At 40.8% G+C, this 17,780-nt stretch overlaps 1 protein-coding gene across 1 annotated transcript in view; it reads right to left on the bottom strand.

Annotated features, from left to right (window-relative positions):
* ncanb (neurocan b) overlaps window positions 1-17,780 on the bottom strand; it is a 130,766-nt gene that overhangs the window by 44,914 nt on the left and 68,072 nt on the right. The window contains exon 9 of the mRNA XM_085447414.1: window positions 3,151-3,264. Coding sequence (XP_085303540.1) covers window positions 3,151-3,264 — 114 coding nt within the window. The remainder of the gene's footprint in view (window positions 1-3,150; window positions 3,265-17,780) is intronic.

Raw genomic sequence — 17,780 nt, 5'->3', positions numbered from 1 at the left:
CACAAACATCCATTCCCACCCTCATGCTCTCATATGCACTAACTCCACACTCAACCAACGTGGAGACAGACATAAAGAGACGCTGTACACACAATCACACTCCCCAAGCGTACTCTACAAACCGGGTCTAGGTACCCTTGCCCCTGGAGGGGGGAATTGCACCCAGACCCAGGTGGTGTTACCCTTTTCCCTGCGGTGGGGAGAGGCAGACCGCCCCGACTCGGCAGCAGCAGGGAGGCCCCACACCCCAGACCGCAGTCGGACGGCCAACTCCTCCTACTAGCCCTCCCGCTCCAGCAGGCCGCAGAGAATGGGGGTGGGAGAAGACTCCAAACCTCCCTCCACCCGCTCATTGTAGTGTTGATGCATATGTGTTCTAAGGTGCAATTAAAACCCAGGAGGGCATGGAGCTACCTGCCAAGGAGCAGCAGGTAAGCGCATAGTCCCTCCTGCTAGCCCTCAATGACTAAGTGTATTTAAAATTGAGAGGTGGGCAACGACGTCAGGGGTGAGGTATACACCCTGATGGTGATTTGGACTCCGTGATTGTGCCCACCCCCAAGATCCTATATGTATGTGTAATGAGAGTGTGAATAATGTGAATGTCTAAGTTGTGGGATAAAATTGAGGCAGAGGCAGCCAGAAGGGGACGGGGACGGGGGGGGGGGACGGGGGGGTAGCCTCCTCTGCACCCTGGTGACATACCCCCACTCCAAGGCCCTGCATGTGTGGGTGGTTGTGGAGGAGCGGGAAGAGGGAGGCAGCTGGAGATGGGGAGGGAAGGAAGGGAGGGGCAGGTAACCCCTCCCTGGGGCCAGCTCCCCCACTGACCCCAGTAGGCACTCCCACCCTCCGCGACCCGCCAGGGAAGGGGGGCCCAGGCCCATCAGACCGGGGCCCAGTGCAGTAGCGCCCCCCGGCTCCACAGAGCCCTGGACAGTCCACCCAACCCCACCACAGAGAAAACTGCACCCACCCCACCATCCACACATCTTCCAGACTACATAAGACGGTAAACGCCCAGGCTGAGATCTTCCTCCACCTCTCCTGTATCTCCCCCTCCTGCAGAGAGTTCCCGAAGAGAAGAAAGCTCCTGCAAGATGTGACCATCCCCCCCACCAGTTGAAGAGCCCCCCAGGCGGCTCGACGCACCGGCGGCACCCTGCTCCAGGGCCGGGCCCCCATGCACCCACCCGCCCACAACCCCGGCAACACACCAACCAGGACCCAAGCCCCCGAGGCCCGGCCCGGGCCCCAGCCCAGAGACGGAGCGCCCCCAGAACCTCACGCCCATCCCGGACCCACCCAGGGGCAGCCAGGTTGCCAGGTCAGTAACCCACGTCCGTCAGCACAGACCCTCCCCTAGCCCCGCTGCACGCAGCCGCGAGGAAACAGTCACCTGAGAGCCAACAGAGCCCCCAACCGGACGTGACCGCTACCCCGGGTTGAGCTCCCCAAGGAAGATGCCTCCGGGGAACCCCCCGACGCCCTAAGCCTGTCCCTACCCCCTCACCAATCACAACAGTGAAGGCGGGACCAAACTATGACCCCCCACCCCCACTAGGTGATGGAGCTGATAAAAGGGGCCCAGAGCAATTGATCTAATGTGGTGGCAGAGGCTGTGTCAAGACTAATGTAATCTAATAGATAATTTCTATATTGGTTAGAATTAAGATTATTTTTATTTTTCCAGTTCATGAGGACTGTTTTCTTGGCTATGCATAGGGCAGTGAAGATCATATGGGCTATATTCTTTTCTGAAGTGACATTATCTAAGCTGCCCAGTAGACACACTAAGGGGGAAGTTGGGATGTTACATTTCAGACATTTTGATAAGTCTTCACATATCTCGCGCCAAAACTTTTGCACTGGTGGACAGAACCAAAGAGCGTGGATGTAATTGTCTGGTGTATTGCCTTGACAGTGTGAGCAGTTGTTGGAAGATGTAAAGCCCATCTTGAACATCCGATGAGCCAATTTACTTATGAGAAATCCCTGGTTGCACTGTATCGAGTATACAGAGACAACTAATTCTAGGTTATTTTCATGCTTATGAAACCCTGAAATTTATCAAGATTCTCAGGAAAGTTAATTGGGATGTCTTTCTAATGATTTCCAAGAAAATCAGCATTTGTTTATTTAGACAAGCATCTGCCTGAGAGACTACAAAGGTACTTATGCAATAACTGTACTTTGTTTTTAACCTGAGACATGGTGAGGGCCGTACACATTTCTTCTCCATTTTTATCTTCAATTTTGGTTTCATTTTCAGTCTCAACTGTCAGCGTTATGTGACCTTCTTTTCTTTAGACTGCATTGATTACACGGTTCTTACATTAGAAAATATCCAATAATATGTCTGTCGTAGAATCTGGGTAAAAATCTGTTCAAAGCAAACCCTAATGCAAACAGTAGCTGTAAGTACCCCTCAGTGGTGTTCTGCAGTGACATGTAGGCCACGTTTCCATGAAATGCCCCTTTTCTCACATGGGAATTCCCATAATGAGAAACAAAACCAGCTGGACGCAGGTGTTCTCTATAAACCCATACATTATGCCACAGGGCTTCCCTGTCTCCCCCTCCTCAACTTCTTTGTCTACATTCACCCCCTCCTTCTCCATTTCCTCTATCTCCTCTGTCTTCACTGACACATAACTCATTAACTCCATCTTCCTAAATCTACCTTTGTCTCCACATACTGGTCTTAAACCATCTTCTTATTCTCTTTTGCATATACACAGAGGAATACCCAGTCTTCTTTTTTTATTATCCTCGCTTGTTACCTTGCTTCTCCACCATCATCATCTCTTCCTTTTGGTCCTGCACAGCTCTGTTTTTCTTCTGTATTTTTTTTGCATTATCCTCATCCTGGAGTAGCTACTTTCAACAGCACAATATTACTAACATTAGGAATATACTCTCTGGAAATAATGCTGAAAAACTCCTTTTATCATTTTTACTACTGTAATTTTGTATAATCAGGTTGTCCCAGAAGCCCCTTTTAAAGTTTCCGGTTGATCCAAAAATTAAGGTAAGCTAAGAACTAATAGAAATTAGAAAGAGGGAATGTATTTCATCCCTGCACACATGCAGCGTTTACTAAAATGAACTAATGAGTAAAAGGGGAAGCAATCCCATTTTTACCTTTACCTTTTTCGCAAGTAGCGCCACCATAGCTGGGCAGACAAAGACACACAAAAGAGTTGATCTCATCGATGCAGGTTCCTCCGTTCTGACATGGATTCGACTGGCAGTCATCAATGTCTGCAGGGAGAGAGAGAACATGAGGAGGTGAGTGAGATTAGACAGAAACATAGACGTATAAACAGCACTTTCCAAATGGCTACTTTTCTAAACTACCTGCCACAGCTTGTTATTGGAAAAAAAAACCCTGAGAGATCAAACTTTTGCAGAAATTAGAGCTGTTTCTGAGAAAGTTATAATTAAAGCGAATTGATTGAACTTCATCAGCGAGCGGTTTGGGATGCACTGAAGCGCATGATGCTAATTGCAATGTGTTTGCAGGACGTGCCGCAGTTCTGCTGTCAAACTTGAGCCAAAAGAGAGAGGGAGAGTACGGTGGAAGCTATGAAGAGAGACAAAGCGGCATGGAGGAAAACAAAGAAAAACAGTTAAAATGAACTTCCAACTTCAGCAACAACACTGCTCCCACTCAAAAGTTATCTCGCTAGCAGCTATGAAAACATGTATAATAATGCAATTTAAAATTTCTCAAAGTGACCAGAAACAAAATGCCGAAGCCATCGCTTAGATGTGATATTAAAACAAGTTTAGATGTTTGTGCACAGGCATATCCAAATTCACACATATTTCACAGAGGCGTTGCCCGGGTGAGAGTTCCCATTCTGTTGAAAAATGGTAGCTGTATTTCTCTGGCTGATCTGTGCCTGGGGGCAAAATCATTAAAACTGCAGCTGGTATCCCACAGTCCTCTGCCATCACAACAACTGAGTGAATCCCTGGAGCTTTGGCAAGAGGTCACAGGAGGGGAGGAAAGGTGAAGGGAGAGGAGGGAGGCAGCGGAAAGACAGAAGACTGAGGGAAGATGAGAGGATAAAGAAATACTGACAAACATGGAGAGGAGCAGAGTTAGGAAGGAGAGGTGATGAAAACAAGGATGGGTGGAGAAAGCCATTCGGAGAGGTGATACGATTCTGTGAGTCTGGGAAGTTGGCAAGTTTCAGGGTTGGATTACAGCGGCTTTGCAGGCAGACTCTGTTTGGGGCGGAAGAGTCTGTTTGGATAAAACAGCATGACAGCTTCATTGCTGGTGCCCCGCTTTGGGCTGGCTGATATCAAAAGCTGAATTTGATGCAGGAGGTAGAGACCCAGCCAGAGGAACCGGAATGAGATGCTTGGTTTAGTGTATCACTGGAAATCCGTGTATAACTGCCTCTGTCTGAGTCACGACAGGGTGGAAAAAGAAAGTACACGAAGAAACAAAATAACAAAGCAGAGATACGCAGAGAGTAAACACTTCCCACACCATTAAAATGAGCTTTAGGTCTGGCACAGATAATCTGACATTATAAGTGGGTGGCTGGTCCAAATTTTAAGGGGCAGTGAATGGAAAGGCTTTATCATTGTTTGGCTTTAAAGCAGCACATCGTTAATTTTTTTTTATCTTAAATGCTCAGGAACTTATCAAGAAGTTTGATATGTAAAAGGTTATTATAAGTGCATATGAGGGCAAATTTCACTGAAATAAAAAAAACTGATGTCAACAGAGTTATCTTGGCTCAGCTCTTTTGCTTAAATTTCATTCAAATTGGAGGTTTGATCTTTTAAAAGAAACAAACAAACACACCAGTGTCACTGGATTATAGTTCCATATATGGGAAAGCGAAAACCAATGGGGGAGCTACACAAGTAAAAAAAGAAATCTATTCCGATCGATTCCTGGTGAAGTATTGCAAAGAGTTATCAGAGTTAGTTGTTATACAATTGATTTTACTGTGCCAGTAATCAAACTATACTATCATCGCTCATCTTCACCGTTTTTGGTTTGAATTTGTCTTTTATGACTCTCACAATCTTTAGAAAGTGCAACACTAAACAGCTGGAGACTGCAGCAGGACTGTTAAATGCTTTATAAACTGCTAAACAGGATAGGGCGGATCAATACTAATAACCCAAATGGCATGTGAAGTACTGGACTAGCAATGCAACCTATGTAAGTTATTAGCTGTCAAATAACCTAATGTGAAATCAATAAAGTTAAAATTAACAGCAAGTACCCACAGCCACATATGCTTCAGAGAAATGATGATATACAATAAGATACTACAATGAAAGCCTCAAAGTATAATGATACAATATTACTGTATAGTCCTCTACTAAAAAAAAGTTTATTTATATCTGGCTTGCTTTTACTGCATTGGCAGTGTGTTTGGGATGGCTGCTGAAAAATAAAGCTGTTGAATTCATGGTGGATCAAAATCTGAAGAATGGCTTCTTGACAGCCACCCTTCCACTGAGACCATTTCTGATGAGGCTTCATTGAACACTAGCGCAATCAACTAAAGCACCAGATTTATATCGTCGGCCTGTGTCAGGTCTCAATTGGATTTTTTGGGGGCTTTCAAATACTGTTTATCTGTTGCAGATTTTTCTTTTTTTTAGGCTTGCCACATCTTTTTTCTTTTTTGTCCTCCAGTTTCCAAGTGTCCAGTTTCCTCTGATTTTTTAAGAACACACTGCACAGTGTACTGAGATATGGTAAATTTTTAAGCTATTAGCTCTTTGGGAATTATCTTACAATTTAACAGTATGTCTGTAAAAGTGTGTTCTCGCTGGCATTTGTTTGCCCCTGGACTAAAGTGAAAGACTGGACTGAAGATGAGTTAAAAAGTGATCAAAGTCCAGCTTGGAAAAGCCCAGAGAACTATTGTTCAAAACCACATTTAAAAAATTAACGCTGTCTCCTTAGAAGCCAAAAAATTAATAAATGAGGGGTGATTCAACACTTCAGCACATTATTGTAAATGTGAGTTAAACAGCCAAACAAAAAGTCAGCAGCTCTCTCTTTGCTTTCGCTGTATGAGATAGCAATACGCACAAGGCCTCAGCCATTGTGAACGGCACAGGGGTGATTAAGTTAGTGAAATCAGTCATAAAGTAGACAGGGCCAACTCTCAGTGTAACACTCAGAAAGTTGATTGTGTTCATCGAGATGAACACAATCAACACTGGCTCACTCATTTAAGTCACCTGGATGAGTGACAAATGTTTCTTCCAACGCTACATCCAGATGAACAGAATAAGCTTTCTTGGATTTCATTACCTGGATGATTGAGCATGCATCAAGATATTTCAGTGTAACAGAAATTCAAAAGCTGTACCATTTGCTGTATCATAAGAGAAAATACAGGCAAAATGAAAGAAATGTTACAGCAGTATCTCTGTGCCTTTTCCTTCATCACTACAATATAATGCCCAAAAGTAAAGGTTAGTAATACGCTACCAAGATTAGCAGGTGAAATTTAGCTTGTATCTAAATGAGAGATCAAGAGAAAAGAGTGAGACAGTTAAAAGTTAACCTATAAGATATAGTAGGGGCGATCGTGGCTCAAGAGTTGGGAGTTTGCCTTGTAATCGGAAGGTTGCTGGTTCGAGCCCTGGCTTGGACAGTCTCGGTCGTTGTGTCCTTGTGCCTACTGGTGGTGGTCAGAGGGCCCGGTGGCGCCAGTGTCCGGCAGCCTCGCCTCTGTCAGTGCACCACAGGGTGGCTGTGGCTACAATGTAGCTGCCATCACCAGTGTGTGAATGAAATACAGGCCATTTACCAGGCCATTTTACACATATGATCTCTAAATCAGCATTGAATATTTTGATACCTAGTCTGACTTTACCAGCTGGAGACTGGTATCATAAACATAAACACCGTATCATAAACACCGAAACATGGTTACACAGAACTGTTTAATTGAAAAACGTGAGTTTAAGTATCTTCAGTGTAGCTGAATGCAAACATAAAATGTATTTGCACAAAAAAATGATAATTTGAACCGATCTCTCAGAAACTCCAGAAAATGTCTCTCCTTCCACAGCCACACCGAGCCAATAGATGAGCAGGTTGCCAGTACAGCTGTTCAAAGAAAAAAAAGAACCCTAATATGAGCCAGCATCTGGTCTCATTAAGCACTGCAGAAGAGAGCTAAGCCGAAGACTCAAGGCACCCCTTGGATTTTAGGAGCAACAGGGTCAATAAAGTACAGCTCTGTACATGAGCTATTAGTGGGGCCACAGTAGACGACAGATATTTTCTCAGTTGAGAGCCAAGAGCACAGGGGATATTAATAGCTTCATGTTGTCAGGTTCACAGAAATCTGAAGAAATTTAAGGACAAAATGCTTTTACTGTATATACACTCACTGGACGATTCATTAGGTACATCTTGCCAGTACCTGGTTGGTCCCCATTTTGCCTTCAGAACTGCCTTAATTCTTTTGGCATTCAACAAAATGCTGACTGTGGAGCTCATTTCAGTAGAGTGAACTAACAATCATTGACAAGAAAAAAGTCTGTGATATACTGAGCTTAGTGACATGGTGTGTTATCCTTAGAGGTGGCAAACGCATACACCTAAACAATAAAATTAGTCTAGTCAAAGGTTACAGTGGGACTCAGCAGGTGGGGAATACTAATATCTGTTTAGTGGCTCAGTGCACGGAAAAGAATAACATCTCACAGTTACTAATGTGAGCCTCAGTAGGCTTTTGTAGTGTACTGGCTGTGATCAGCTAACCTTCTGCTCTTTGTGGATTTATCCAACAAGATGTCATCAGATGTTTCAAAGCTAGTATCAAAGTCCGATGTCCACCCCCTACACTGACACTATACCCTTTATACTATCTTTATACTAGACCTATACAGTTGTTTATCCTTCACATAACTACCCAGAATTTTCATTCAAACATTTGAATAACACACAACTAGTATAGCTTTCTTTGTTTAGCAGGACGTTTCACAAAATGAAAAAAAAAACATAATTTATAAATACACAAATTCAATATGTGATTAAAATGACATGTAAGCTTTAAATCTGCAGTTTATCAGTGAGCAGTCTTTACCTTTAAATCTCACCACTCTTCTTCCTCTCTGTCTGTCTTCCTACATCTTTCTCCATCTCAGAGCGACGTTAGCTCTCATTCTCTTGTCTCCCTGTGAATCCAGCAGCTGGACCTTTAGCTAGCAGCAAACTGTGTGACAAACTCCAAACAAACAGTTTGTGTGTTTTCTGATGTTTGTTCAGCTGATAAAAACGTTGAATTTGAAATTAAATGCCACTTAAAAAAATGGCACTCGCTTCATGCTTTGTCCTCCTCAGTAGTGCTAGCTAGATGCTGAAGTAGCACGTACACAACATACGGCGGGCACCTGCACTCCCTCCGGCCAATTGGGTATAAAAGACATAAATTAACCTAAAGTAACAAGCCTGTTTTGAAAATGTAAAGAGTACAAAGTACAGATATTTCTTTAAAAATTTAGGGAGTACAATAAAAAGTTCTCAAAAAAATAAATACTCAAGTAAAGTACTTGAACTTCATTGTTTCCCACCTCTGGTTTTCCTGTTGGAAATGCGGGAAAATGAGTACACTGTGGTCATATGGGATGGACTTCCAGCAAATATATTCATATGCCACATTATTACACCACCAGCCTGAACTGTTGATGCACGGTAGGATGGATCTGTGTTTTTATGTTGCTTACACCAAATTCTTAACCATAAATCCTAAATGTTGCAACAAAGATCACCAGACCAGGCAATGTTTTTTCCAATTTTCTGTTGTCCAGTTTTGTTGAGCTGAATTATATCCTCAGGTTCTGGTCGCATCTGAGTGGTTCACAGTGTGGTCTTCTGCTTCTGCAGTCCATCTGCTTCAAGTGTTGATTTATGGTGCTGAGGCCAGCTACAAACAATCTGTCTATTTTCCTCTGACCTCTGTCACCAACAAGCCATTTTCAACCAGAGAACTGCTACTCACTGCATATTTTCTCTGCAAATGATAAACTATAGAGATGGCTAACCTCATTGAAATAAAAGCACTAAACTATGGTACTATCTAGGCAGTGAATTGGTATCTGTGTATTTGTCACAGATACTGACAATATCCTTGACTTTGGATAATCATCTATGAAATATGCATATAATATCCTGATATTTAATCCACTGATGATCTTTTCACAGATCTCTTTACATACTAACTTCACCTTTGATGTGTCCAGCTTTGAGACAATGCATCCCAGTAGAATACCAGCCTCTGAAATGCTCACAATAATCCATATGGCACCAACAAAGCATGCCATGTTCAAAGTCACTCAAATCACCTTTCTTCCACACTCTGATGTTCAGTTTGAACTTCAGATTAATGCACTTAAAACACTGAGTTGCTGTCAAATGATTGGCTGATTAGAGATTCAAGTTAACAAGCAGCTGAATGGGTGCACCTAACAAAGTGTCTAACTGAATAAGCAGACAAACGTGATGTTCAAGTAAAGAAACATAATAATAAAGTGTTTGTAATCCACTGGTACAAGTCATTCAATATAGGTATTTTTCTGTATCACCCTGTTTAATTGTTTTATTATTTTTACAAAACCACCACTGTATATACCTCTGATGACATGTTCACAAAAATATATGCACTATTGACCAGAAAGAGTCAAGTATTAATTAAAAAGCTACACTTTTAGGGAATTAAATTGAAAGTGCAAGTGTCTCTGCAGTTCTAATGGGATTTATGGATATGGCAGTATTCTGATTAACCTCTTTTCTTTTTTGAGGGACACACACACCCCCAGACACACACAAAGGCAGAGCGAGAGGGAGAGAGAGAGCGAGAGAGAGCGCGCATATTCTGTATTAGCATTGGACCATCGCTGTACAATTACCAAGAGTGGATCTCAGTGAGACCAAATAAAAGAAGCAAAAGATTATGTAGGAAATGGGTTTCCTTTTCCTTTTTCACAGTAGAGAAAAGTGCACACACATGAATGAATTTTGGCCTAAAAATATGGAAGAAAGTACTTAAAAATATACATCTATTTCTTACTTCATGCCTGAGTATCTAGTCTTTAATGCAGTCCTAGCTCTTTTGTAAAAACGATAGACTGGATGGATTCACACTTGTGAATGATGACTAAAAAGGATAAGTAAATCCTCCTCTGTAGCTTCATACTTTGACCAACCTGTCTGCCCGTGAATATGAGCTTAACTCGGGTAATGCCGAGGTAATATTTGAAGCACTGTAAGAGAAACTACAAAATTCCACTATAAACATGAGTTAACAACCTGTGTAGTTTCTGAAGAGGTAATTTCATCTTCTTGTAACCAATTTAAAAGCCTTGGGGAAAAGCACACTAGTCTTTTGTCTAGATTTTTCTCAGACTTCTGTGACCTTGATGACACAGAGCTTTGGAGTAGCAGCTGAAGACCTAATAGAGCATGTATAGATGTAGGCTTCACTCAAATTTGCTGTCACTTTGGATTAAGCGAGTGTTTCTCAAGTGCAGAGCCACTGGAGGCATGGAAAACGAATTGACAAATATGAAGTGAAACTAAAGTAACATATATATCTATAGGGAAAATAACCAAGTAAGACTTTACACAGCCTTTTTTAAATAAAACAGTTATCAATCAAACATTTTGGGAAATCAGGCATTTGAGAAACACTACATTAAAAGCATAAAGAAAAAAAACACACCTAAAATGCATTTGCTATCACCTTGTCCACCGAGTAAGAGTAAAATATCCCACATACACCTATTAGTTATTAAAAAATGAGGGATCATTTGTAAAAATGTTAATGTGCTTCTTAAAAGTATAATAATAACTGTGTGGGTATCACAGGACTTCAGTAAAAACCCAAAGAATAAGTCCAACTAAAATGGTTTGCTAACTACATTTTCATTGGTATAAAAGTTTAATTACATAGTTCATTTTTTAAACTATATTGAGTAGGTGTTACTTTATCTTCCTACTTATTCAAAAGAAGGGCTGTATGAATGTGCAGTGGCTGCCCTTTACCTCCTAGTCCATTCACAGTGAATGAGAGCTGGAGGCTAGGTTTGCACTGTATACTTGTGGGAATTACCTACTTGCCCATCACTGGTTTCCAAGCTGCTTGTCTTGTCACAAAACAATGCTAAACCTTGTACCTGCAGCAGTCCGAACTATATACATCATTCAGCACAGTAAAGGTCAAACATTCAGGTTAACTTTTGATGCTAAATCTAAAGCTGCTGAAAAAATATAATATTACCATTGTGCTCTATATAGCCGTGAAAACACTGTTCCTCTCCTTAAACAGTGAGATGAGGGCCAAAGTGCGGTAGGGCCTATCCACTCGATGTCCGCCCGGCTGACTTAATGAGAGGACCATCCAACTTAAGCAGGTGGCAGTGTGTGTGTGAGACTGGATTTGAGAATTTGTATGTGTGTCCACACTCTCTGGCTCATTCCCCAGCACAACCAAATCAGGCCTGGGCACTAGTACAGTCTCCAGGGAGTTGAGGAGAGCAGTGCTCCACTTATCTACTGGCAGAGAAATGGATGGAGGAATAAACAGGTGCCAGCCACTGTGGTAATTTCTGTGTGTCGCTTACAAACTCGTGACCCTACTAGCTTTTATTTGAGCCAGTATTTTAAATTGAATCGGCAGGAAGCAAATGAATGCAAAAACTTAATAAGTTACTGTGATGAAAAATATCAAATTAAGGTTTAACTACATCATTTGAATGGGGCTGTTTCTGATTGCAAGATGAAAATTTGACCTCCACTTGTTGTTTATCCTCATCTTCCTGTGTGTAGCTGAGGAGAGCTGGTGAGTTATGAGGATGGAGGAAGGGGAAATAGAGAGAGGAATATGGGGGAGGATAGTGAGAGAGCAGCCAGACAAACTGGGGGTGGTGTCACTTGACAGAATATCTGGAGGCTTACTGCAGGCATGTGTCAAAACCATAGTATGAATAATTGAAAAGGGACAGAGAAAGAAACAGAGAGATACAGAGAGAATAAGAGTGGGAGTCAACAGAAAATGGGTGGGAGAATAACATGGTCCAGCCTTTCCCCCATTTCCCTTTCTGGATTATCTCTCAGTTCAATAGATCAGATTAAATTCCTATTAGCTGCTTACTCATCCAGAGCATTGTGACGCTAAAGTTCAACTCCATCACCCGGTCGACCTATCTGACATGCTTGTGCTTCCAGAGGGTCTTTTTCTACTTTCAAGCAGAGAGAGTTACACTTTTAACACTCGCCCCAGCCTGCGTGTTTCTGAATATTGAGGCCAAATAAAAAGTATAAAGCTCTTTTTCTTTTTTTTATATAAACAAGACTTGAAAAACAATCATTATTTAATGGCTATGAATCGGGATAAAATAGGAAGAGTACAGCAAAGAGACAGTTCACTTAGGGGGCAATAAAGGCTTCGAGAAAGAAATCAATATTTCAGCAAAGGACTATGCATTAAAACATAGTATATTATTTTAGCGGTCTAGTAACTATGCTATAAAATATATACCACGGTTATAAGATTGGAACTATCCTTCTATTAAGCTCTTTAGTCTAACAGGAATAGAGCTATATCTAAACATCAATATTTGCTGAGGCCCATCAGCGAAAGACGAAGCCTTGAAATGTTGTTTAAAACTTTATACTTCTGGAGAATTGACAGATCAGAAAGAGGTGATTTTGTTTTTTAACCTGTTGATCTCTAATTTGGAACATAACCTTCTCTGGAGCAACTTAGGTCTACCATTAGTGTGCCAATGCACCACAGTAAGAAGTAATCCACCCGTGTTGTACAGGATTACCCTGAAGTTACCGGAATAACCCCAAATCCTGCTTCCTGGTACAGGACTTTGTGTTTAAAGACTGTTTGAAGATATAAAACCAATTTGGAAATAAATACTAGGTCTTATATTTATTGCATGAAATTAGCCCCATTTTTGTTCTTTGAATATTCCAAATTATTTTGTCTACATATATTTCCTCTTTTTTCATGAATTTAAAAAAAAAATAAAATTGAAAATTCAGTTACAGGTCCATTTCTCAGAACGTTCTAGTTGCAAGGAACATGATGTTACTTATAAAAGCATTTACTTGCACAGAGGAAGCCCTTTTCATTCCACAGATGAAAGACAGTGCTTGAAATCTGTATATTCTTATCTGTCCCCTCTCATTAAAATTAACTGAAGGGTGACTATGTCCTTTTTGGTCATCTTTTCTGATTTTTTTTTTTTGCAAATGTCCTGATCCCTATTTCAGACACTCATAAATATTCACCTACCACATCAAATGATAGCAAACGTCAAAAAGAAAAGCATTTAAGACTTTTTTTTTACTTTTTGTGGGCTTTGATATAAAAATAGTAACAATTCCCTCTGATCAACTGATTTTAATGATCCTGCATCTAGGGTTTGCTTTGTAGCTTGAGAGGAGTGAGAAGGGAGTAAAGCTGCTGGGTGCCCATTCTGATTACCCAAAACCACTATAAACACCTATTGAGAGGGTCAAGATTGCAGCCATTTACCTGTCAACATAATGACTGTTTGAAAGAGCAGTAGGAGCTGTGAAATTTAGTGCTGCAGCTGACTTCTTTTTAAACCTATTTAACATTTAAGGGAAAATTCTGACAAAGAAACAGTGTCGTTTTTGCAAAATGGTGTAACTGCTTTGGTCAAAAATAATTACCCTTCCAAAAAGAGCTTTGTTAAATGATAAAAAAAGAAGAAGCAAACAAAGAATAAAGCAACAGAGAAAATTTGAAACATTCAGATAACAAAATAAAGCCATTAGTGAGCGTATATTTGCAGTATGGCACATCTATTATAATTGTGTTGACTCATTATGTAAATACCTGTATGCCCACAAAAGCAAGTGATGGAAGGTGAGAAACTGAAATCTCATTATGCTCTGTATACAATTCATCCATGTCAAACTTCTGTCGGTGGCAGGCACTGACATTTGAAAGCAAGTTTATCCTAACAGAGCTGGAAAAGCACATTTTTCTGTGTGGACTAAATGCCAGCTGTACAGATCAAGTAGCAGTCTGATCAATTACACAGAGAACCTTTGAACCACTAAATGCCATCCGAGGACTTCTAAACCTGACAGTGTGGCATAGAAGGGATGAAAGGACAGTATTATTACCACAGAGGGAGGGTAACATGCAGAAAAATACACATTAATGCACATTAACCATGACACACTCCCAATGACGCTATCGCCTTCAGACACCTATATACAAACGCATTCTTCTAATTGCCTAAGAACGACAACTGACATTATCCAAAAATAAACTGACATGTGATCCTGCAAAATGGAGGCTTTGACATTGAAATGTTCATGACAAAAAGTGTTTTTTGCTAAAAGGTTTTGTTTTTTTTTGTGTTCGTCATCTTTCATATTAAAAGACCCTAGGAGACTGGCTTCCTTTAGCTTGCTGAGGGGCATTGACATTTCCATGCCCTTCTACAAAGAAGGATACCTTTCTATTGAGCGCCCGCTCGTCCAAACAGCACACAATGGACCATGTTGCTTTGTGTCAATAACCATAATGTAGGTGAGTGCTGTGTGTGTGTGTGTGGGTGTGTACAGCGACATTAATGAGCATAAAATGAATTTTGTTATGTTTTTGTGAATGTGTGTTTAACGGCTGTGTATGAGTGTGTAGGAGAAAACAATTATATGTTTTTGTGTGTTTATAGACTGCATATCTGCAGCTGATGTACTTGTGTTTCAGTATGTGTTAGTGCCAAGATGCCTAAATGGATCTCTATTCTCCCGCTTTTGTTTTGAGCAAGAGCCCTTTTAGCTTGCATTTTTGGCAGCACTAATTACCATTTTTATATTTAAAAATGGATAAAAAGATGTCTTCCTTTTTATATGTGAATATAAGAGAACTATCACCCGGCTCTGCAGTTTTACTGAACAGAAAGGGCTTTAGTGTCATTCAGCTAACTATTTTGGTTCATTTATTAATTTTTTGCATATTGCTTTCATCATTTAATCCAGTTTCAACTCGCAAATCATAAATCCTCATAACATAATTTCCAGCATCACAAGTCAGCTCAGATATGTCCACTGTTCTAATGCATAATGTTACATTTTGTTTGATTTTTTTTTTCATAATTTCACACAAAAATGTAAACGTTCATATATTCTGTATTTATTTCATGTAAAGTGAAATGCACACAACAATCGTGGGGAAAATTGCTGATTTGACAGTTGTGCATATCACTGACAGGATAAGGTCACTGTTGAAAGGACTGACTGTTCACAGAGTGTTGTACTCAAGCATGTTTGTGTAAAAGTGACTGGAAGGGAAAAGTGTGGTGGGAAAAGGTGCACAAGCCACAGGGCTGAACAGAGCCTGCAGAGAACTGTCAAGAAATGTTGATTCAAAAACTTGGGAGAGAATCACAAGGAGTGCACTGAGGCTGGTGTCAGTGCATGAAGAACTATGACACACAAAAATCACTGTCACATTTCTCATATCAAACCACTCCTGAAACAGAAACAACATCACAAGTGTCTTACTTGTGCTAAAGAGGAAAAGAATTGGACTTCCAAAATTCTCTTTTCAGATGAAACTAAGTTTTTCATTTCATTTGGAAGTTCCAAGTGAAAGGATGAGTGGAGAGGCACAAAATCTAAGGTGTTTGTTCTCCAGTATGAAGTCTCTGCACTCGGTGATGATTTGACGTGCCATCTTCTGGTGTTGGTGTTGTTTGGTACGCTGTGTTTTACCAAATGCAAACTGCAGTTGTCTACTAGGAGACTGACTTTAGAGCACTTACATCCATCTGCAGACAAATGGAGACCATTTCTTTTTCCAGAAGCACAGTGCCAAAACTACTATCAAATTATTTACTGACCATGTTATTACTGCGCTTGACTGACCAGTCAACATGACTGTATTATCAAGAGGAAGTTGAGAAACACTTAACACAAAACTAGAGAAGGTGAAGGCTTCAGAGATGAGCAGTTTGTAATCTGATTACTTTTTTCAAGTAACGCGTAATGTAAGGGATTACTATTCTTTACTTACTTTCCCATAAGCATGCTGCGTTACTGCGTTATTAAACTGTTGTGACAATGACGTAAGCCCGTGCGACGCTCGTGGCAGCAACAGACCTGTGTAGATCAACAATGGATAATATGGAGTGTGGGGGAGAGTACGACCATGCAGCGTTTAAAGCGTGGACGTACTTACATTACTTTAAGTTTTATTCCGTAACAAGTGACAAAAACATTAGCGTCCTCTGTACACTCTGCGTGGGAAGAAAACTTCTTTCTACAGCAAAAAGTTGAACTTCAAATCTGAGCAAGCACCTGGCAAGCTGCCACGGGAATGTGAAATTCACAGAGAAACCCCCGGATCCCCCCACTGACATGACTCCTGGTACTGGGCAAACCCCACTCCTGCTAAACAGGTGACAATAGATTTAAGAGCAACAGGACTTAGTGCCGCTCAATTTTTGATTTTATTTTAGTGCTACCAGCTTGTTAAAATGACGTTAACGCCATAACCGCATCAACACGGCAAATCTCTGTTAGTTAATGTGGATGGTCCCGTGCGTGGGGCTGCATGACGTCAACATGTTAGCATGGTTAGCTCGTTAACGTGTTAGCGCTGTGCAGTCCCACGCATGGGGCAATCCGCATTAGATTGCTAAAGGAGATTTGCCGCGTTAATGCGGTTATGGCGGATGCGGTTAACATCATTTTAACGAGAATAACACTGAAAGCACTATTTTATTTATTTTTTGCTTTTTGTTTTTACTTGCATCTATTTGAAAGAGTGAGTGTAAACACAAAACATTCTTTTGTCTTATATGCTGGAATATGCAGATTTATTACTTATTTATATCAATTCTTCCAGCTGCATTTATTAGTAATATTAGTAACTAAATACTTTTTTCAAGTAACTTGACCAACACTGCTAGGCTTCAGTAACATCTCAGCCTGCTGCAAGCTGCTTCTCTCCATGTCACGCCTTATGGAGCAGTAATTTGTGGTGAAGGAGGTGAATAAAATTATCCTTTTTGAATTAATTTACCAAAAATAACTTCAACACGGGATTGTGATTTTTTTTTTAAGATCACCAGTCCTCTACATTGTCCAACAGAAACAGACAAAATTGTTAACAAACTGGTGAACATAGAAGTGTCTTCAGCAGCTAAAAATAGCAATAACACTAATTCACTGATATTTATCAGACAGCCTTAAATACAACAAATTTAACTTGTATGCCATGCTAACACAAAAGGGGCAATCTGAGAGCAAGGCCCTCCACCACTGTCACTGCCACTGCTGATGCAAGTGCAAATTCCCTATTTCCAACATTTGAAAGTCGTCCCAGTCTGCACCAAAACATAACAATTTCTGTTGCCTGTGAACCACCGCAACACCAAGTGTCACAAAATTCTGCCTATTGGTTTTTCTCTTGCAAATGTAGCTTACATTAATAGTGTAACCCAATTTCACCATGGGCTTAATTTAGTACAGCCACATTAACCATTCAGCGGACTATGTTGAGGGAACAGCAACCTCAAGCCTCAAATGTAAAAACAGTTGTTAGTGTGACATTGTCTATTTATACAGTCGAGAAATATGTATCCATCTTCTTAGGTTGCACCTTTAAGGGTGAGGCAGACATAATAATAATAATAATAATAATAATAATAATACCTGTCATATGTCATATATCACAGCTAAAATTTTTGGTTGCGGCATATTGACTTAAGGGAAA

The sequence above is a fragment of the Copadichromis virginalis genome, linkage group LG23 (genome assembly GCF_057382275.1).
Source record: "Copadichromis virginalis isolate Kocher_CV1m ecotype Utaka linkage group LG23, C_Virginalis_male_GT1.1, whole genome shotgun sequence".
In the NCBI taxonomy this organism is placed as follows: domain Eukaryota; kingdom Metazoa; phylum Chordata; class Actinopteri; order Cichliformes; family Cichlidae; genus Copadichromis; species Copadichromis virginalis.
This window is presented reverse-complemented; position numbering and strand designations above follow the sequence as displayed.